Genomic DNA, 24,442 nt, shown 5'->3' on the forward strand with positions numbered 1-24,442 from the left:
ATATTTTATATAAGCATTATATATACACTTCAAATTGTTGTGATAAAAAATGTATTTGAAAGTAACAAAATGAAGTTTATATCCAACTTATTGGAAATAACCAAAAAATATAGAAATAGAAGAAAATTTAAAAGCACCAAATAATGGTTTATATATGGTCTGAACTAAAATTATACACCGGAAAAGTATACATTAAGGATGGAGAAGTGATGGTAATAAAATAAAAACAAAGTATTCAAAATGTAACCGATGATGATAAGATACAAATTTTGAGAACAATGATGAACAAAACAAGATGATGTCAATACCGAGGATTGTATCGGTTATAATTGAGAGAAGGGATTCAAAAGAAACAAAGAAAGAAATAAAGAGGAAAGAGAAAAAAAAGTTAATTTTTTTCATTTACCCAAAAGAATTAATGACAATGTACACGTGTTAAGAGTCTTTTTCTATCTTTAACAGTATCAAATTTGAATTTATATTATTTTTAATGGAAAAATAAATAAATTAAAAGATATTTAAAAAATGTTGAAGACTCACAAATTAAAAAAATATTTTAAAAAAAAATACTCTAACCCATCTAATGGAAAATGTTTAAGATTGAGTGAGCCTTCCTTTCCCTTACACATCACAAATAACCAGTCTGCACTTTCTTGCACATGGATTACCTTGCTGTATTTATTTATTACTTACTAAAAGAATTTATATATTTACTTTTTTACTTTTGTTCTTATAACATCACTCACAGTATTTTTATATCTTTCTTAGTGCATATATTCACCTAAATTTAGAAGAAATCTTCAAATAATTCAAAACTACGTCTGGCAATAATTCCAATAATCTTTCTTTCACCTGATATTTATTTATCTTTTAAAAATTTATAAAAAATAATATTAAGTTACTTGTCTCATACAGATTAATCCGGATTGTAAGCAGCATAATCACTTAATATTATTTTTTTAAAAGAATGGACTAGATGTTGACAATTATTCTTAATTTTTTTATATTTTTTATTTATTTATTTATTTATTTCACACTACTCAAAACTTCTTATCACCCTATTTATGATTCTCTTACACATTTATTATAAATAGGAAACACGTATTTTACCCCAACACAGACCACTTGCAAGTCCTCTACTATGGCATGCAACCAACCCCCTCCGCTCCAAAGGCAACCTCTTCCTACTGTGCCCGAAACTCCCGATATCGAAGAGAGACATCTCAAAAGGGTAGATGCATATGTTTATTCTCTGAATTTTTCATTTTTAAAAGTTTCTGTTTTTGTTTTTCCTTCATAAATTTGATGTATTTGCATGCATTTGGCTAATTCATGTTTATATCTGGTTCTGGCTAGATATACACTCTTCTCTGTACTCACTTCATGTTAATTCATTAACACAGGATGCTACTGAAACTGATGATGAAGCAAAATTTGTTTTTCCTGTTATCAGTGTAAGTTTCCACTTTACTCTATCTGTCTGTGTAATTCTATCTATATTTTCATGACTCATTTTGAGAATTTTGTTTATATCTTTAGGTTGATAAAGAGGAAAAGACTCTCAATGTTGTTGCTGTAAGGGTTCTAATCTAATTAAGAATTTTGGCTTTTTCCCCTTTAGTAAGAAACTTTAGCATGTTTTTCTCATGGACTTTTGTAGGAAGAGAAGAAGCCTACTGCTGAAGTTAAAAAAGTGAACCCCAGGAAGCGCAAGGCAGTGTGAGAAGGTCGATCTGGTGCAGATAAGAAGGAGAAAAAACGAGTAGCAGTTTATACCATTTACAATAATTAGTGTTATGGACATGCATTAGCATGTTAAATAGCTGTAAATTGCCATTAAATAAATGCTACTCTTTGTTTCATGTTGGGACTTCGTGGATCTAGTTTCAATTTCGTTTTAAATGTATCAATTGTCTGTTTCTGAATCGGTGTTAATAATCGAAATACTTACAAATCCTCTTCATTTACTTTGAGTTTCATGTCTGGTAAATACAATTAGATTGGGATATTGGGAGACTCAAGACTCATTGGATTTTCTCATACGGTTTAAACAAATAGGTACTTTGGGGTAAATGAGGACATAAAGTTAAGTGGATTAAGAACAGCTGAGGTGTTAAGTAAGGGAAGCACAATTCTAAACTTTTGATGTCTGTGTCACATATAGGAAAGGAAATGTTTGTTGGAAAGCAAATTTGGTAAATTTCACATGAAGGATATTTTTGTTCAATTACATTTTATATTTCAAACTTCTAGATCTGTCTTTTTCTTGAAGTGATATTTCATATTAGCTTTTGTCTCAAATAGTGTGAAATCTGTTCATACCAATCAGAGATGAAATAGTCAGAACAACTATCAAGAGTCTTGAGCCAAGTCTAATCAAGATCTGACTTGTTTAATATAAGTCACATTGAACGGCCTATTAGAAACATATTAAATGTAAGCTTCCAAAAACATCTATGATCTCCTTTTGTACCTTTTTTTTTTTACTTCTTTCAGTGACTATCTAAGACAAGTTCTTTGTGGTATCTTTATGCTTTTGGAATGTTAAGAGAAGAAAAATTGCAAAGTGCATTTATAAAAGCTTTAAGATCCTTAAACAACAGCACTTTGTATTTGGATTAAAGATAAAGTTTCATTATATTTGTAAAACTTGATATTTAATGGAAATATTATTCTTTATGAACTTTTTGTCTCATGTGAGGTTTTTATTTTGAGTAAAAAAAAAATTCAAAACTTTTTTTTATAATAGATTGGAGTATTCTTAGTATTTTTATTTTTATTATTTTTTATTGTTTGAAAAAAATAATATCGAAAATTTACTGGTAAATACACAAGAAAATTGCAGGTGAAAGAATAAAATATTGTAGATAGTCTATAACTTTTTTCTTAATCTAGTTCACTCCTTGTGATAAATTTTGAATTAATAAATGGGAGATAAGCTACTAGCAGGAAGGGATTTTTAGGTATTGTAGGTAAGTGGAAGGAGAAGATATATCCTTGAGAGAAGTGAATGTGGTAACAAATAAATCAAATTAAAAATGAGGTAAGAACTAAATCAAATTAAAAATGAGGTAAGAATTAAATCAAACTAGATGAGGGTAGAGTTTAAAGTATTATACATGCTAAGGAATTTTGAAGAGAGAAAATGTATATTGTGTAAAATAGTACAGGGAAAAATAGAAGACTTTAATGAGTTGAATGAAAATACTGAAATAATTGACATACCTGTAATATTAGAAAGTATACTTAGAATAAAGTGAATGAATATAAAAAGTAAAAAGTAGGTTACATAAGAATATTATTAGTTTCAATAGAATGGATGGATGTCAAATAATTTGTTAGACATAATATCTCCCATTGTGCAAATAATCTTCCATTAATTTTTTTATCAATAAAAAATTAATAAAATAAAAGAACTATAGTATTTGAGGAGTGTTGTAACTCTTATAAAAAAAAAGATTGAAAATTAAAATCTTTTAGAATTTAAGATATTTGGCCATCAACAAGTGATTTGATGCTTATATATTATGAGACAATGGACTCACTACATACAAAATAGGTGGGTGGTTTGATCACTCTAAAGGAAAAATTAAAAAACAATGAAATAAAATTTAAAGGTTTGAAATAAAGAGATTGTTGGATGACAGGGGTGTAAAGGAGAGAAAAAAACTGTTTGTTGAACTTAGAAATTTAAGCATTAGTAATGAATCAATGGAAAGAAAAAGAAAATCTTGGGTTAGATGGATAATCTTAGGCGACTGAAACTCCAAATTCTTCCAGTCAAGGATTAATTGGAGAAGAACTAAGAATGATATAGAAGGTGCAAGGATTGAATGTGAGTAGTGCCAATATCCAAAAATGTCAAAAAGGAAACAAAAGGGTTTGTTGAAAGTAAATTGGAAGGGACAATAAGTACCAATAAGGCCGTAGAACAAAGATTTTCCCTCAATATCAATAAAAGATAATAAGATGTTAATAAAAGAGTTCACCAAGATGGAAATCAAGGAGGCAATACGTCGTGATGGTTGTAAAAGTTCTAATGATTTCAATTTTAGCTTTATAAAAAAATTATTAGATATTATCAAAGGGATGTTCTACAAGTTGTTTATAGTTTTCATCCTAGAAAGGAAAATGGAAAAAAAAAGGAAGTAATGCATAATTTATAACACTAATATCTAAGATAGACAATCAAAGGTTTAAAATAATACAAACCAATATCTTTAGTAAGGAGTGTGTATAAGATAATGTTAAAAAAGCTATTAAGTAGACTAAACAAGGTTTTACCGAAGTTGATCATACGTAATTGATATTTATTGAGGGTAGATGATTGTTTGATAATATGTTGGTTGCTAATAAAGTTGTAGAAGAGATAAAGTAGAAAAATAATATTTGTGTGGTAGTCAAATTGGACTACAAGAAAGCATATGATTATGTGATTATGTTAGATGAAGCACAACAGAAATAAAAAATTATGAAGCATAATTGATTACCACTCTAGGATAGTCGATTATCCCTTGTTTTTAAAACCCTATAATTGATTCTGTGTGAGATTATTTTTCTGGCATAATATTATGTACTAAAAAATGTCTTTAATCAATTATCTGAAAGGTCAAATCAATTATTCTCTTCAATGATTTCATATCTTTTACTAGTAAAAAAAATGTTTTGACGACGGTTAAAAATGACATATAAAGACAGTTTTGGAACTGTTGTTATTGTGGGTGTCGTTATAAATCAGTTGTTTATAACGACTGTTCTAGAATCGTTGTTATAAAACTACATTAATGACACGTGAAAAAAAATTGTCGTTATTCTTCCAAAATAAAAAAAAAAATGTATTTATAATGACGGTTCTAGACTGGAACTATCGTTATAGCCCTAAAAAAGATTTTTAAAGACGATTTCATCTAGAACCGTCGTTATAAATGTATTTTTTTTAAATGTTTTATTATATATATCTATATACTTTAATTTTGCATAAAATATCAAATTTCCATAACAATAATGCCATATGAAAGTCAACCTACAATACATTAGTACATATAACATTGTACAAAAATTCTATAAATTTATGAAAAAGTTTTATTTCATTCTAATCATTCATTTATCCTAAAAAGTGTTATACATGGTTACCTTAAGGTTCTTTGCATTTTCATTTCCCCTCCCACTCAACATGTTATATCCAGAATAAACACTGAAATAATAAGATTTCATGTTAGAATACATAACATAACATTATGAGTAATAAATTTCTGAATATAATATAATCATAATGATTTGATAAATCTCTAATTTAAACTAGGAAACATCATGTAAAATTTCATAATTTTTTGAGAAGTGAAAGTACGAGAACCAAAACCTTAAAATACTTGAAAAATAGTTAAATAATACTTAAAAATAAAAAATAATAATAGTAAACGGTGGCTTTTTGGTGGATCCAAATCCCCTTTGGAGATTGGCCACGTGATTCATTACCTCGTTTCGAGCAACTTTCATTTTTTACGCATCTCCATCCGACTTATCTATCAAAAGTTATGGTCATTTGAAGGTTTTCACACTAATTTTTTGCAACTCCAAATCTATCACTATTCTCTTCAATGTCTAGACTCTTCCATCAAATATCCACTAAATGAAGTTCCCACAAACCCTAAACTACTAAGTAATCAACACATACATGTAAATATTTAATTAAAAAATTTAAATTACTTTAAACTTACAAGTCCAGCGCCATGGAGAGGTGAAAAGAAGGTCCGAGAGGTGCAGCGTATAGGCGGCGGAGGTAGTTGCTTGTGCGCACAAAGGAGAGATGTACAAAGGAGATAAGAGAAGAGATGCAAGCACATAGGAGAGAAGAGAAGAGATGCACGCGCAGAGGAGCGATGTTCACTATGGTAGTGTGGGAAAAAGGGACGGGAAGAGAGCTTGGGGCACGAAGGGGGTAGGTCGGAGAGCTGTGTTGAGTGTAGTGGAGAGGGAGAAAGATGTGAATGAGAAGAAGAATGAATGAGAGCGCAGGCTGAGCTTTAGGATTAATTTTCACACTTTCAACGGCGATTTCCTACTTAACCGTCATTACTTTGTCCATAACTCCTCATTAACAACTTATTTTGCCCTCAAATCTTCATTAACGACGATTAAAAGACTAATCATCATTATTTATCAGTGTTTATTCACGAAAATGTCATGCGCTTCTTTTTACGATAGGTTTCTATCAAATATCGTTATTAATAGTCGTTTTTAAGACTTTTTGTACTAGTGATGTGATTGGTGTAAAATGTGTGATGCATGATCATAGAATAAATATCAACATTTTCAATTACTAGATTAATAAAAAATTAATTAGTACAATATTGAACAGAGTATTTTCATTTTAGAGTTTTTTTAGTAACTTAATAATATATATTCTGTTGATTTCACCAAATAATAAATTAAAGTGTAATAAAATAACATTTATTTAACCAACATTTGTCTTTAATCTTCCACTATTAAATTGTGGCTAATGGATGTTACCGTAGCAACTCCTTCCAAATTTGTGAATCTCATTATGTTCACATGTATTTTTGCGATATTGTTTTGTATAGGATTTTAACTTCACCTCAAACACTACAAGAAAATCATTAAATAGAAATCAATTTTTAGATATCAAAATAATTAGTTACAATAGTAACTAAATTAGAGACCATTTTAGAAACTAAAAAAAAATGGTTTCTAAATTGATATCTAATTAGCTACCAAGGTTTTAACTACCAATTATTTTTTATCTTTAAAATTGATTTTTGTTTCATGATTTTCTTGTAGTGAAATCTTTGTATGAAAAGGGTTTTACAATAAAATAACCATGGAGAATAATTTTGTAAACAATATATAAATTGTCGTATGTGAAAAAAAATAGTCTATCAATATTTTTAATTATTTTTTAGTAATTGGGGATGTATAAGACATGTGTGATAAATGAACTAGTGTAACAACACCACATCCTACCTAACTAATTCTCACTTAGAAAGTTTAAACTCTTTTTTTATTGTCAAATAATAAATAAAATAATATAAAACACTTGAGGGGTGTTCCAATCTTTTTACAAAGAGAAAATTTAACAAAGAGCATCTTCAACCAAACCTACAAGATCCAAGAAAACTACATACTTTTGTGTCCCAAAATCAACATCATCAGAAAAGTTCCTTCAAAACTCGGCTCAACTAATAATTTTATGAAGAACCAATTGCTAAAAGTCTTATTTCATATTTACTTGTATTATTATGGCAGCAAAAGTTTGATCATCATGTGAAATGAGAGGTTGGTCTCTCGTTCCCAAACTACAAAAAATATGTATACAAAATACAATTATATTAAGACCATAAATATATTTAAACTTCTCAGAAAACCTCTTCAGTGGTACAACTTTCACTTATCTCATCCATATGAATAATGTTCAAGCCAAATTTTGCATACGCGATTAAATTGCACAATTTTGTAAAGATGATTGCAACACTAACATCTTGCACTCCAGTCCAGACCACTAAATCACACTTTTCTAACCATACTGTAACCTACATTACTAAAATATGAACATTTTCCAACCAGCTAAATGATATATAGTTTAAAGGAATATACTTTACAGCTTTGACAGTTTACACTTTAACCTAACTAATTCTGACTTAGACCGTTTATACTTTTGATGATGAAGAGGGAAGGAAAAATAACCTATTGCTATATGTGGATATGGAAAATATGGAGACAAAGGAAAGTTATTTCTAGGAATGAAATGATAAACGCCGAGGATATTTTCTTATTAGTCCAATTCTGGATAATAGGTAAAAAATCAAAAGTAACTTTTTTTTATTTGGACTGGAGTCTAAATCCTATAACATCTTTAAAATAGTAAGGAGATCATCCTGAATTAAAGATAGAAACATGTTTAATGGAGGAAAAAATTTGGCTACAGGTTAGGTGTAGTCTAATAGTAGAAGTGGAGTTTTTTCTTTTTTTTTTTATCAGCAATGAATAAATAAAATTAAAGGGAGCAGAACAACCTTAAAGTGAGAAAACACTACCCAAAAAATAACCAACATCGGCAACCACCGATTACAAAGTGGAGCCTATATAATGTCATGTGAGAGTTATAGTCTTTTTTTTATCAATGAGAAATGATATTTTAACAATTATGAGAATTATATATAACTTTTGATGCTAGTGTTTTAGATATAAATATATATAATAAAAAGTAAATTTTTGTAATTAAATAATATAAAAGATATTAAAATAATAATATTGAAAGTTGTAATATGATTGTATAAAAAAGTTAAATTGTCAATATTTCATTATCTTTAAATAAAACGGAATACTTAAAAGGCTTAATCCTTATACAATAAAAAAAAAAAAACCTTCCCTCCTATCTTAAAAGTAAAAAAACATTCTACGCTAAGTGCAACTAAACAAGAAGAACATGAAATCTAAGGTTACTTAATTTGTATCATCTGCATAATGATATAAACCAGCAGAACAAGTTTTAAATTACACCAAGAATTTGACAAAATTTTACTACACTATTTTTACAAAAGAGCACTCTTGGTAGCAAAAACCAGATTATTCCTCCTCTGCGCTTTTGTTATTTTTCAGCACTTTGCCTAGCAAACAGTGACCATCTACCATCTAAAAGCTGAAAAACAGACAACCACTCACACTTGATTTTCTTTAAAGAAACATTCTTCTTGTATTTTTCTTTATTGTATTTCTTTATGTGGTGCATATTACAACGGAGAGAACATCCTATTTATAGGCTTTAGGGAGATGTTCTAAAAAAATCTTCATTATAACCTTAAAACCCCACTAACAACATAATTAAAATTTCACTCACAATTTTAACATTTCACATATCCAAACTCTCATTCTACTATTTTATTTTCTAGTAACTTCTAATTTTAAAACCCACAAATTACATTTAAAGTTTATTTCAGAAAAGCTTACTCTTCCATTCCAAACTCCACTCCTGATAAGCAAATAGAACTTGTAATGTCTTATGGTTATCCCTTACTTCTTCTGTTTGCAGTCTTTTTCTCAAAGACTTGCTTAAAGGTACTGCTGCACCCTTCTTTTCACCTGCAAACCACCATACCAAAAACCTTCCCATCCAAACTGCAAAGATCAAATAGCACTACTGCCTTTCCAATTAAGATGCACATGATTATTCACCACAAAGACCGAACACATGCCTACCTAAAGATATGCATATTACAAACAATTAAGCAATGCAGTACGTGGCTCTGTGATACCTGCACCTGAACCATAGACTTGACAACCATAGGACCCGAATTCTTATAACCATAGTCATAGTGGTTTGTTGGTTTTTTTAGAATAAATCAGAGAAGAGAAAGATATATTTTATTATCATTGCTAACAAATACATTTATAGTAATTGCAGTAACTCATATACACCTCTTCCTCCATTGCCTTTTTCGACTTTGGGTCATTGATAACTTCTTTGTGATTAGCAGGTTCTTTGTGATCAACAGATTCACATACTGCAACGTTACATCTATGATATAGGTCAGAAAGTAATCGATTGCTTTTGCCTTTATTTGGTGGATCATCTTCTATTTCAGATTTTTGCATCTTGAGAAGTACTTGACTAGTCAGCTCCTCTTGAATAATAGATCTAATGAGAAACTTTTGCCTCTCATTTGTACCTTGAACAAATTTTGTCCTGTAGCATCCTTGATCAAAGAGTAGTTATCTTCAAACAACACCTAGCAACAATGGTTCCTATTCTTTTTACTGAAATGTGAACCACATGGCCTATCTTGACCTTTGAAATTTTTGAAGGCTTCAACTCCTTGAAAAGTTTTTTGTCATAAGTCATGTGATTTGTGCATCCACTATCAATTAGCCACGATGCACTTGAATATTGTTGGAGAACTCGTTTGCAAATTGAGCATCTACGTCTTGTTGCTCACTTTGGTTTACATCTTGTTGTTCACTTTGGTTTCTACAAATGACTGCTTCATGTCCCAGTTGATTGCACTTGTTGCACTTAGCATCAGGTCTTCTCCAGCACTACTTAAACGGTGGATGACCTAACTCCTTTTGTTGTTATTGTGTGCAGCAACTTCTCCATTTTTTTCTGGTTCTGCTACCTTTGTTTCTCCAGCCACCTTCATATTCGGCCTTGCTTGAGGTAATCTCATATTTCTTTTGCTGACTTCAAGGACATTATCCTTGTGAATACCATAGGAGATACAACTGCAAATAGACATTTGTGTTTGATCTTTTCATCTTCTTTTCCTTCTGTGATTTTATTTGTGCCATAGTAGGGTTTTCTGGAATAAATCCAATGCTTCTAGGTAGGTCTCCATACGAACAACCCACATTTGATAATTGTCTTTGTCAAAGACAAGTGGTGCCATTGCTGAAAAATTGAAACATTCTTCCATTGATGCACTCTACTAACCTCACATACTTTTGCAGTAACTGACTCTTAAATGATTTTATGATCAGTTACCTAAAAATATTAAATCAACAATTAAAACATAATTAAAATAGAATAATAAAATATCACGTGTACTTATACAGATTAAATGTTTTGAGACAATATGTGTGGTTCTGTATATACTGCATAGTGGATCTGCAGTAGCACTAACTACCTGAGTATTACTAGTTTAAATGCTAGGTGGTGTTACTAGTTTGTAATTGTGATGCAGAATAAGATGACAGGTAATTGTTTGGTGCTGAGAAGTGCAGTGGAACATTTTCTCTGTGGCATGGCATTGGCAAAACCATATGAGCAACTCATGTATTACTCATGCTTCGTCAAGTCAATTCCAGGGAAGCAATGAAGGGTGTGCTTTTCAAACTCCAAGTAAAAGCCATATGGACACGGGATTACTGTGCTCAGTGTTGGTGGGGTGGCTTTTGGGAACCATCCGGCAAAACTGCTAATAATGGTTTAATTGTGAGGATGGAAGTACTACTGACTACAGACTTTGTATTGCTTGTGAGCTTTTTGCTGATGGTTTTTGGAATCCAAGAACTGAGGGGTCAAGGGTATATTGTATGTTGTTTATGTGTACAATTGTATGAGGTTGGATTAATCCGATTACTACATTTATAATGCATTCTTCTTGTTAATAAAAAAACAAATAAGGGTTTATCTTTTCAACGTTTAGTTTCGAGATTCTTAACTGCACTTATGCGGATTTCTCTACACAAGGGAGCGTTGACAAGGAAAAAAAAGACTAATTAGACTGACATAATTTTGGTTGAAATTGTCATCAAAATTAGCAACTAAATCAACACAGTGACTAAATATCCCATTTATATCTTTAGTGCGGTCTGAATTGCTCTATCCTCCAAATAACAGGGTTTTATAGTTATGGTAATTAAAATTGTCGAAAACTTGTTGTAACCTCCTTTAATAAATACATTATTGCTTAAAATTGCTTGTTAGAGAGGATGCTGACGTGGTTATAAGAAATGGTTAAAAATTAGTCGAGTTGCTTCTAGAAGCAACTATTGCTTAAAAGTAAAAACTATTATTTTGTTTGTTACCCGTTAATCCCAATAGTTGAAGGAAAAAGAACACATGATAAGCATATTTTCTTTAGACAACATGGCACTCGGAAACCCATAGTGATGAGCATTCAAAGAAGCCTCCAAAATTTTACTTTCTTTGGTAAGGAATATATGTTGGAACAATGAAACTTTTATCCTATGGTCATTTATGTTATTGCAACTAATTAACATCTATCAGCAATAATCCTATCAAAATGACAACATTACTAGTTAAAATTTTAAAATAACAATTTCTTTCTGTAGCTTCTGATAACAATAGGGATTGATAGTGATTTAGCAGTATTCAAGCTGCTAGTACTGATTCCTAACTTGTATTTTGTGTGTGGGGTGAGATGTTTATGCTATTGTACTGATAATTATTTGTCGTTTGTAATTTTGCTGCATATTGTACATCTTGTAACTTATTAATGAATTCTTTTTCATTTGCTTACAAACCAAATATTTTCCTTCTGTGGATAGAACTCGCTATAAAGTTCAGTGTGGCTTTTGTGGAAGATAGAAGTTTGTATTTTACCCACATTTCAAGTCTAGTACGCTTCGCCTAAAGGGATGTGTTAAGATAGGTCACATGAAGAGAGGTAATCAAACATTTTGCTTCTAATAATTACATGGCATTCTCTGTCTACAATGAATAACTAAGATCATTGATTTCTGCAGAAAACATTGCATAGCATACTTACATGATACCCCCTTCGCAATAGCCGGTTATAATGCATATGTAATCCTCTTAAGTAACATAAAAAATAATATATTTGTAAGGATTCAAAAACATTTAATTAAGCCTATAAATTCCATTGAACTTCAAACTTAATTTTCAGTGATATTTAAAAGTGCATTTGAAAATTCAAAAGAAAAAAAAGGAAAGGATAGGATAGGATAGGAAACAATAACTGTCTTTACCTTCTCCACCCAAGCATCTTTGCACTCCACAATATAAGGCTAATTTAATTTAGCTATCAGGTCCATTTGGAACAAAAAGAGAGAGGATATGACTAATTTTTTTTTCAGAACTAAAAGGTAAGAAACATTCATTCAAAAGAATGAAGGGAAATCTCTCAGAAATGAAGTCAGTCAAACCATTATTAATAAAATTATATTTGCAAAAAAATTAATTTCAGAATTCAGATAGTACTTGGCTCACATAAAAATGCCATATCACACTGTGCTCATAGCATTTGTAAGATAAAATAACAAACATCCTCTACTCTGGATGGAGTAGAAGTCTAATCAGTACTTCAGATGACTGATGAGTATTGACTAGTAAAGGCCCTACAGCATTTCATTAAATGAAACCAAGTTCAATCTGAGTTTACTGTATGTTTTTAGTTTGTTTGTGTCTGTACACAAAGAGATATATTACTTCTGGAATTAACATATACTCAGATGAGTAGTTTATGTTTTGCTTCATTTGCAGGTGTAATTTTGTTTACGATATTGCACAGAAAAGAACAAAGACTAGCTTGAAGAACAAGCTGATATTGCTGCACAAGAGGAAACAAGGTTTGCTTCCTTCCCTGAGGAGCTTCCTTCCTTTGACTGGAGGTTTTTTTGGTAGTGGGGCTTTATTGCTGTAAGTGTCTCAACTAAAAAAATTGGGTGTTCATTGCTAGACATTTAGGGATTTAAAGAAATTATCATATTGATGATGTTTGTTGAATTTGGAAGGGGGCATTTTGAAAGATAGGGAACAAAAAATATGAGAGGAAGGAAAGCCTTTTATTTTTGTAGAGTGTAATGTATAGGTTCTGCGTATAGTCCATATACATAGACTCTTCAGGAATCACTGGAGGTTATTCCCTATGATTATAACAAGTGAGGTGAGGCAACTTCCTAGAAACCAATACTCATGAACATTAAAGCATTTTATCATGTCACTGGCCATTTCAGTGTTGGTACTGTTCAAACTTGATTAGCAACAATTCTAACCAACACAAAAGGAATTGGGGAATTAATCCTTGTACAGTTCTAGCAATCAATTTTAGTTAGGTTAAAAAATTTGTCCTCAAGGTTGAAATTGAAATGGGAAAATTATCCTTATATAGTTTCCTTAACCTCCCAAGTTGCTTCAGTTATGGGCCATTTCAGATGGTATTCCCATAATATAGAACTTCTATAGTTACGACAGTTGGTGTGGTGTGATTTTTAAAAATGTTTTTGGAAATATTTTCTACAACAAGCATATAATAGAGTTTAATCATGCATTTGAGCTGTGTCTAAAACTTGTTCTTCTTTCATATATGTAGATTAGAACTACTTGTGAAAGAAGAATTGTTGACACAAGATAGGTAATTCACCTTCCGGTATATAATTATTCAACATTGAAGATAAAATTGTTAGACTAGTTGGGGTCATTTGCATATCTGACCTATTTCAATATGTTCTTCCTAAATATTATGATTTTTTTTCTGCTGTATTTTATGCTTATATTTAGTTACAAAGAAAGAACTGTAGACTCAATCATTGGGTTGGTGTATTGCTCAGCTGGTGACAGATAAATCTAAGGGTTAATCCACAGTAGAAATTGTTTTTAATGGTTTTTTTTATCGGGCAAAAAATAATAAAAATATATAGGGGTCACTTAGGGTGTTTCAACCCTTACCAACTAAGGGTTTGGGTTCTTAAAAGACCTAGATACACAGGAAAAGCTCACAAAAAACCTGCAGAACAAATCCATAACACACTTCCTAAAAACTATGTGTATAAAAAGTGCACTTACCAACAACGTGCAGCAAAAACTACAAACCAATATGCAGCCATAATGCACGACTCTGGCAGCATCAAGACTTGATGGAAGAGAAAAGAAGTTCTCAAATCACCGTAACCAATCCACCAAAGACCCCAACCTCCTTAGAAGCATTAATGCTATGCCAACATCACCACACCAGACCTAGATTTACATTTTTGCAGCAGAATTTGCATTGAAACTGTTGGAATCCACTCTTCACTATTACTCCTCACCTTTAATTCACTTTATGAAGAACCTTCCAGACGTGACAATCTCTCCCCAAGTTCACTATAGGCACCGACAAGATCCAAGCTAGTGCCCCGACATGATGAGGTGTGCCCAAATAAGCAGTGTGCTTCAAAAATGCTTAAGACTCCCCTGCCTAAACTGATTTATATTCCCCAACTCCCAGAAGATTGATTACCCCTGTTCAAGCAAGTGGACATGGTCCATTGACTCCATTGTATAAAACAGAATATTTTTTTTAAGGAAAATTAATTGCTAGAAAACAAAGAATTAGATGAGGTTTTATCCTTTTTCATATTCATACCATCATGTGATGTTTTTTTACCACACGATATTAGACAGAAGCATGTTTCTCTTCAGTAAAGCACACAGTAAGCTATCCATAAAATGTATTAATAGAATCATGTTTCGCTCTCCACCAATGTCAAATTCAAAGGAGCGAAAGACCTTGTTGGAAACTGATAAGCGAATGATACTGTCTTGTGAACAAGAAGGAAAACTAGAGATTTTAAGCAGTAGAGGAAAGACCAAGAAGAGCACATCAAGAAACGTAACCATATCCTACAGACTAAGATTATTTTGTTTTCAGATTTTAGACTGTAACAGTCATGGAAACTGTTTGAAGCTGAATTGGATGGACATAAAATTCATGTTTTTTTGCTGTTATGTTGTGATTAAATATGTATATAAACTTAATGGGTTGGAACATCCATAACTAATTTCTTGTATGACTAAGACGAGGTAAATAAAAACGTTGGAAGGGGTCTTAAGTTGATAATGGTTTACTGTATTTATTCTCACCCACTTGTCACATATATCAGCTGGTTTTTTTGATGGCAATGACTAAATGAAATAAAATTGACACTTCAGTTTCATCCCTTATACAAAACTCATTTTTAAAGATATAATCTAAAAAAATCATCAAACACAATGACCTAGACTTTTTTGTCACTTGTTTTAGCAAAACACATGGTCAAGGCTACACCTAAAAAAACTAGGCCAAAACTTATAGCTTTGCAACCACAAATTTCAGCTTGACAATCTTCTACCAATCCAACTTTGCTCTACTGGCAGTGATTCAAGCAGCTGGAAAAGATCACTGCAATTACTCGTCAAAAAATACTTACTAGAATTCCTCACAGTGCATAAGCTAAGCAATGGATGTTTGAATGTGCATATGAATATATGTCATTCCCCTCCTCTGCATAAAAGAACTTTGACCAGCTGTGTTCACCATCCAACTTTAACTGGATTTGCATAGACTTCCGTCTGCATTTGCGCTCCCTCATTCCACAAAAATATGATGTTCCAACAGCATTGTGTCTACACTGACACACTTCCCTCCCTGAAAAACAGAAACCAACCTTCCTAGTCTTTAGCTAAGACATTACTTCACGGATTTGATAAAAAGCACATATAATAAAGATATTGTATATCAGAATCTGATCCAGTCAACCTATATTTCACGCTGCAATCATTGGGCCATACATCCTCATTGATGAATGAATTTTATGTCCACATTGCATCAATATCCAGAAGCAACGCTGCATAATTACTTGGCATTCTGACAGTAATGACAGCGAGGATGTTCCTCTCGTATCAGTTAGCCATACTGCCATTGCCCCTTTGCCGGGTCTGCATAGAGTTGTGTTGCTGCTCTCCACAAACCTCTTCATCTCTGCATCAAGCCAAGCCTTCTATTCCTTCGTTACCTGCACAATTAAGATAGCCTTCCTAGCCATTTGCTAAGATAAAGTGAAGCTGCTAAGAGATATAACCAAACTACATCTATGTATTAGAAATAACTCATGCCTATAACCCAGTATAGACAGTCCCCCTCATTGGTGATACTCTTATGATGAGAGTTGAGGTGGGTGTTATATGTGAGTTAGTGAATGTATGCAGTGTAGTGCCAATGGCGTGAATGAGAAAGTGAAAATAGTTATTGTAATATTTTATATTAAAAATTAAAATTAAAATAGTTAAAATATTAATTTGTTTGTTTGTTAAAAGTGTGTTTTTACTTAGACGGTTTCAATATATCAGTCCGTGAAAAAATAAAAGTGTGAGTTCCCTTGGGAGAGGACCAGAGAAAAAGTGTGTAGCCTTTCATATCTTTTTCTTTTTTTAATAATAAATTAATAATTTATACAATTATATTATAACTTTTAATATTATTATTTTAATTTTTTTACATCATTTAATTATAAATTTACTGTTTATTACTTTTAAATACATCACATCATCACTCAATTGAATTGAATATAACTATGAAAGTTATCAAAATATTTTTTTTTTCTCTTACATACCGTTTTCATTTCCTCCTGTAGCTGCCAGGTGTCCCTCTCACTTTTCTGATTTTGTTTTCATTTCACTGTGCTTTTTTCTTATTTTTTATTTCATTTGCAAATTTAGTTTTTGATTTTGTGGCCCCACTTTTCTGCCACGTTCTCTCTTTTCTTTTCTTTTATTTTTTTTATAAAACCTAACGGGCTGGGCCCAAAACATATTTTTTGTTTTTGTCCTCTGTTTAAAACACGAAAATGAAATATAGATAAAAAAAAACAATATATACTTTTCAAACATTTGAAATTTTTTAATATTTTTTTTGTTTTTTAACATTTAAAAAAATTTGAAGGTTTATATTTATATCTTTATCTCTTTCTTTAATTTTATTTATAATTATTTTTAATTTTAATTTTTAATTTTTAATTTTTTATTATTATTTTAATTTTAAAAAAACATTTTTAATTTTATCACTTTTTTAAAAAATTAATAATTCATTATTTTATCATTATTTCATTAATTAAGTAAAAATATGTTTTACTTTTTTTAATTATCCAGATGAAATTAGGTGTTCACAATTGTCTTTTTACTTAGACTTTACTACATCATTTTAAAATTGGATATTTTCATCATATCATAGTAAAAAATAAGTAAAGATAGAAACATCGGATTCTAAAAAAAAAGAAGCAAGGTATAAAAACCTTATGAAAGCGAAAAGCAAGCTCTAAATTGTGGGTGAAAAAACATGTCAAAACCTTAAGGGTTGAAAAAGTGAGGTGTATCAACTTCATGGATTAGAAAAAGAGAGATGTTAAAACTTCATGGATGAGAAAAAAAGTGAGGTGTATCAACCTCATGGACGAAGAAAACGAGATCTTGAAACCTCATAAACTGAAAAAAAAAAAATAGATGTACACTACAATAAAATTATGAAATAGAAACCAATTTTAGATACAAAAATAATTAGTTGTTATAGTGATTAAATTAGAGACCATTTTAGAGACTAAAAATAAATTAGTTTCTAAATTAGTTTTTATTATTGTTAAATAGTTTCTAAATTGGTATTTAATTAGCTATCAAAGTTTTAACTACCAATTATTCATGGATTAAAAAATCGAGGTGTACCAATCTCATGGATGAAAAAAATGAGATGATGAAACCTCATGAATTGAAAAAAAAGCAAGGTATCGAAACCTTGTGGATTGAAAAAAGCAAGGTGTCGAAACCTCGTGGATGAAAAGAAACAAGGTGTGTCAGTTGGGTGAGAATAAACGACTTCATTAGTAAGTCTGACAAGCAAATGAAAATGTTGATGCACTAACTGAAATAACTAATTTAACACTTCCAAGGACTAAATAGTTGGAGGACATTGCCAAGTTGATGAAACAAGAATTAGTTATGATGATGGAATGACAACTTGACGACACTTTAACAAGTACGAGTAAGGTCCACTCCCATTGTGCTGAAAACTTTGAAGATCAACCCCTTATTTGAAGTTAACTCACATTGTAAGTTTAATTATTTCATACTTTTTTCATGTACTAAGTGTTGTATTTATTCTAATCGTTTTTTATTTTTCACATGTACTTTCAATTAACTCTTCACTCTCATCACTACGTCGAATGAAACATATATTTTTTTCTTAATCTCGTAGTTGTTTTATCTTTAGTTTTCAAATACTCTTTAGTCATACTTTGAGTTATCACACCTTTTTTTATTCCTAATTTTGACTTATTTATTTTAGACAATCTTTTTTAATTGTTCATAGCATGTATATGATACATTTTACTTTTAGTATTGTTTAATTACCACCTCTTTAAAATATTTTCTTTAGAACAAAAATTATAACCTACACAATTGATTGGTAGATGTTATAATTAATTTGGAATTACAATTAAAATTGATATTGGATTTGGAAGTACAATTTACATTTTTTAAAATTATAATTGATATAGACAAGTTTCAAATTAAAAAACAGATTGAAAAATCTTTTAAACCAAACAATTTATTTTTTTCATCAATCTTAGTATTGGCTTGACTCACACTACCAATTTTTTTTCTACTGGTTAGATCGGCATGATCCACTCTAAATCCAACTTTTTTTTTTGATTTTTTTTATATTATCGGCTAGACTTAACCCTTTTAATTAAATTTTTTTATTTACCGAAAGCACATGTTTTTCGATGTTAAGGTTTAATTATTTTTTTTATATTTTATTTCTTTAGTGTTTGTCTGATTGACTCTACAATTAAATTATTAAATATTGGTTGTTCAGTTTGTGTTTGTTAGGACAATGTTACTAGTGTCCCCTCCTTCGACTGTCACAATATTCAATAGCTTCTACACATGGAACGTGAACTTTTTAATCAACGCAAGACTAACACTAATCACACTTCAGTATCAACTTTGTTTTTATTTGTGTCTGTTTTTTTGTCGTTTAATCCATTTATTCTTGTGGTGATTTCATCCTTAATATTTGAAAAGAAAAAAAAAGTGAACTTCTTTGGTTGTTTTTGAGGTAAGGAATAGTTCGTAGTTTTTGTTGGAAATTTGTGATAGACTAAAGTGTGAAGTTCTATCTTATTTTTCTTCTTATTTTTTTTTAGGATTGAGCCACCTTTTAAGTGATCTATATTTATTTATTGTTTTTTACTGATAAAAAAAATGAATATATAAAAAGAAAAAACACCTAAACTTTATTGTTTGTGTAAATAAACGCCTAGAGTTTTAATTTCATTCTAATGAATCCTCAAACAAAGTGGTTTTGTGTCAAACTTCCCAACTAAGTTAAAATATAGATCATTTAATATTTGGATGATTTATATAATATTTTCAATCCCTATTATTGGTTAGATAATAATTAAACTTTAATTTCACAAATATATATTTAAGGGTCTTTATGTATTAGCCTTGCCCCAAAGCATAAGAAAGTTCTAAATAAATGAATATGCAAAGTTCATTTCACTTGGCTAGTGATATTGCAAATATGTTTGGTTAGGATTAGGCCTTTTTACGTGCCAGGCCTATCTTACTTTTTGGAAATAGGCATCTTGTACTCCCATAAACTATATGTAATTAATTAAATTAACCATATGTGAGTGAACCTATATATTAATATATATTCATCTATTTCAATTAATATTTCTATAAGAGTAAACCTATATATTCTTACCTCCATTTGCTATTAATAATACTTCATATCTTAAAGAGAGATTGACATTATATAGGTGGTCCAATTCTACACTTTCTGTAATCATATCTAATATTCCTTTGTCCCTAAAAGCAAATATACTAAATCAATTGTATGCAGTCAAGCATTTTATACGTCTCACTCTATCGAAAGATCCATAGAAAAACTCTTACTATATTAGAGTGACAAATCTTAACTACTTCACTAACACTTTTCAACAGGATTTTTGGTCAACCCTGTAAGCACATATTTATGCTAAACCTATTATGAATGATGATTGATGACTTTGTGCTAAAATAATGTTTGGTTAGTGATAGCCACACCCGTGAACATATATTAGTCCATACTTGTCAACTTTAAGATAATGTATAGAACATGTCAACAGGAAAAAAAAAAACTAACTTTAATAGCAATAATTATTTGTTAAAGATGACTAAACGAGGTAGTTTATTGTGTTTTTTTTTCTTATCAATTGATCCATTAAAAACAGGTTCATCAGTCAAAATTATACAGACAAAAATAATAATTCGTCGTGTCAGAGGGTGAGTTGGTGGCTGATCCACCACTTTTTTTTAATTATTTTGTTTTAAATTTATTTATTGATTATAATATTTGTTATTATTTTTTGAAAAAAAAAATAAGAAAAATAAAACTGAATCAAACTTTAATATTTTAATAAAAAATAAATTTAATATCTAACAAAATAAACTACATATCAACAATGATGTATAAATAAATTAATAAATAAATTTTTATATAAAACATTGATTATTCCAATTTTATTTTCAAAAACATTAGATTTTTATTTAAAAGTATAAAAATAAATAAGGAGTTAAATTGACAGGTTAAGCAGAATAATACGAATTGATAAGTTAAAAAAAATTAATTCGCCTTAGGCAGACTGATTTGCTAAACCCAACCGTTTTATTGTCGGTATTATCAAAAAAATTCTTATTGTATCCTAAGAGCCGTGAACATCCACTCCTCATGAAATCAATATTGTTCGTCAACCATAATTTGCAAGAGTATCAGTGGCATTACTAGAACAGGGAAGAACCTAAAGTAAACTTTGTCCAAGTGTTAAGATCACATAAACTGATCAGCCCTTCACTCAAGAACTCCGCATAAAGAGTAAAAAGTTTCATAGTATTAGCTTCTTGACATTGTCATAAAATTTTCTACTTGAAAATGAAAATTTGAACCTTTATTTGGTAGGTTATACTCTAGGAAAAAAGCCATTAACATAAAATCCTTGAGACCAAGGGAAGGTGGTAAACTCACACATACATGCCTGTTGCCTTAGCTTGAAGTAAATTACAACCATTTATTGAACTAAAATAAGAAAACACCAAATCATAGAGTTGTTTGCTCTCAGTTGCATTGAAAACTACGTAGCTGACAAAGTTTGTAAGCCAGATATGTTCCTTGACATATCATCCTTGAGTTCCATTTGCATTGGATTGCTTCCCTTGTTGGGGCTTTGCAACCCCCATCTCCATGAATTCCTCCTCTGCTGGGGTTTGTTTCCTTGCAGCACCTTTATTGTCTCGGTATATGAAATACAATATTAGTTGCATTGTCCCCAAAGCGGAACCAACACCATTAGGTACCTGAAAAACCATACATCAACCTTAGTCTATTCTTCTTCACTGCCAATACATTATAAAGTAAAAAAGTCAAAATTGCAAAAGTGACTTACAGCAACAAATGGGTCACGGCCTAGCAGACCAAAGATAAACCAGGAAGTGCCGCAGAGAAACACAAACAGAGACAAGAAGAAGGGCATGAACTCCACGCTCTTGGTTTTGATCACTAATCTCTGCACATAGTTTTAAATCCACAATTAACACACACCCACAGCGAATCCTGCACTATCACTATTACAAATAGCACTTTTCTTCCTTGGTAGTGTTTACCGATAATAAAGAAAATATTACTCGGCATGAAAAGTTTCGCAAACAAATAACTCCTTTGAATATACAAAAAATTATCAAGTTGTTAAAATTTACTTAGTTGATTTTGAATCAAGAACTACCAGCAGCATTCAATTTGATGGAAAATTAGCTTACCATAATTGAGAGTGGAGAGCCATACATGATTATGGAAAATATTGCAGCAGCAAAGCCGCAGAAGAGCTTTCTGGAATTGCCATGAAGCGCAAAAAGGGACACAAAAACAACAGCAGAGAACACAGAGAGCACGAAGGTGAAGAGACCAAGAATTTTAACCTTCTCCTTCTTGGGAGCCAATACGATGAAGATCAACACGTACACGATCTCAATCAAAGATCCAGTGCCATTCACTGTTGACACTAATATATTGTGGGGAGACACAAAAGGTAGACCATACCTGTGGATTTTAAAAATTACGATATAGCATTTAGTAGCTAGCCAGATAAGGATATAGTTTTCTTCGCAAAGATTTATTCAGCAATTGAAAGCGAAAATTCAACCACTGTTTGAATTCTAATCCGACAAATTATTGACCTCTCCAAAAAACAAAATTTATCCGTCATTCAAAACACTTTAATGATTAACCAATAGACAAACAACTTTTCTGAATTAAAAAGCAGTGTACGAAAACACTATTATCCAGGTATAAGAATTGACATTTTACAATTTACATCAGGGAAAAAGTGAGGAATAAATAAAGACAATTGGAGAAAGTAGCGAAAATGAGCACCACAAAATTTAAAGTAAGTACACGTGATTTGATAGAAGATTTGGGGGAGGAGACCATAAAGGCATGCAGTAAAAAGAAAGAACATGCGAGAAGCTCACCAAGCTGAAAGCAGACAATTGAGCAGTGTCATGACATATGGAATTCCCGAGAACTTCTCTGTTGATCTGTTCTTTATAATCCTCTTGAATGTGATCCTGCCAACCCCAATTCCTCACAAATTTCACTCAAACTTGCACTATTTTTCATATCAATAAACAATATAAAAAAAATGCTACTTTTATATGCACAGATGATTGAATTGCTCAAATTGGTAAACCATCTTCATGATTTAGAATTTGAGTTTGCTTTAGCTCCACAAAACTAAGTTCCTAAGACAAGGGTTACATTACATATACTATTTTTTTTACATCAATGGTCAAAGATAGATCTTTAAAACTCCCAACAGATTCTCTCACAACAAAAATTATATATTTTGAACATGAAACATATAATACTAAACAGCAGTCCAATATAAACTATAATAGGTAGTCCAACAAATTAAACGAGTACAATAATAAGTTTTAATATCATTTAGCTTCATAACTCAACCCAAAAGGTATCTAAAGATGTGAGTCATAAGAGTTGTTTTATATATACATGTTACCAATAATATAGTACAGGTGACACCTCTAACATAATTTAACAGGATCCATGGGGGAAAAAAAGTAAAGGCACAACAACTTAAAAAGAGAGATAACGAAGAGGGGAGGAGACAGCAATGTAATGCATACACAGGAGCCAAGAAGAGGAACAGAGCGGAAACATTCCCTGTACCAGAAAGAAGAACAATGAGAAACAGAGAAACTAAAAGTTCAGAAGCCAAGACTTTCATCAGGGTAACAAGAGAAAATGAGAGAAACAAGGGTCTTAAACCTACCAAATATTCCAAACAAAAAATGTGCAATATCCATGACCTTTGAACTTTTGTTATCCTTTCTTTCTTCTTTCTGCCTAATCTGCAGAAGAGAGTGGAGAAAAAACCTTGGGAGTTTGGAGACCCAAGGAGCTGAAATAAAACCTGTTTCTTTAGAGATGGTAAGGAGATACAATGAGAGGAGAGTACAAGTTAGTGGGTATATATAGGAAAGGGTAACGAGTGCAAGGTAAAATACAGTATAATACTGTATTTTAGTCTTATCCTTGGGATTCGATGTTGAGAACTGTTTTCCTTCAGAACCATGATCATAACATAACCATGTATTATAGGGTCTTTGTCATGTGTCTGATTTACGCCAACCCGAAATAATGCAGATGCTTATGCTATACATATCATTGTCATACTCTTACATAACTCACGGGATGAGGAAAAGGAAAATATATATATAGTAGTTCCACATGACATCAACACGAGACATGTGTGCAGTGCAACAGTGCTTCTTCTGCCATTAAGGAACTGTTGCAGTCAGATTTTAACGTAACTTGGAAATAAAAGTAAATATAATTAACCACTGGGTAGGTTTATCCCGTGGATCATTTTGTAACTAGACAAGAACCAAGCACAAAAGGACCTTGCTGGGTTTCTCAAAATGTTTTTGTTTTTTATAAATAACCAAAACATTAAACTAGCCCTGTGATAGAATAGAACGTGAGTTCAATTGTTGGGACTTTAGAAATTTATGTTTGTCTTTTGGGAACAAACTGGGGGGTAGAAGAATAGCAAGTAAGAACTTGATTCTAATGCTCCAAAACATGTATTTCTTGGGGAATTG

General features: G+C 31.0%; 1 protein-coding gene and 1 long non-coding RNA gene across 2 annotated transcripts; one reads left to right on the forward strand and one right to left on the reverse strand.

Annotated features, from left to right (window-relative positions):
- Positions 1-1,085: 1,085 nt before the first annotated feature.
- Positions 1,086-1,925, forward strand: LOC150025215 (uncharacterized). Its single transcript, XR_016515878.1, has 4 exons — positions 1,086-1,231; positions 1,404-1,454; positions 1,540-1,575; positions 1,661-1,925. It is a non-coding gene; the product is annotated as an uncharacterized LOC150025215 (long non-coding RNA).
- Positions 1,926-21,194: 19,269 nt separating this feature from the next.
- Positions 21,195-24,027, reverse strand: LOC137821964 (bidirectional sugar transporter SWEET1). Its single transcript, XM_068626789.1, has 6 exons — positions 23,611-24,027; positions 23,465-23,501; positions 22,793-22,888; positions 22,082-22,361; positions 21,712-21,831; positions 21,195-21,622 (listed from the first exon to the last, which is right to left on the reverse strand). The coding sequence occupies exons 1-6, from the start codon at positions 23,642-23,644 to the stop codon at positions 21,446-21,448; spliced, it is 744 nt and encodes a 247-aa protein (XP_068482890.1). The 5' UTR covers positions 23,645-24,027; the 3' UTR covers positions 21,195-21,445.
- Positions 24,028-24,442: the final 415 nt, after the last annotated feature.

Source organism: Phaseolus vulgaris, chromosome 9, assembly GCF_051622355.1.
Source record: "Phaseolus vulgaris cultivar YP4 chromosome 9, ASM5162235v1, whole genome shotgun sequence".
Classification (NCBI taxonomy): Eukaryota; Viridiplantae; Streptophyta; class Magnoliopsida; order Fabales; family Fabaceae; genus Phaseolus; species Phaseolus vulgaris.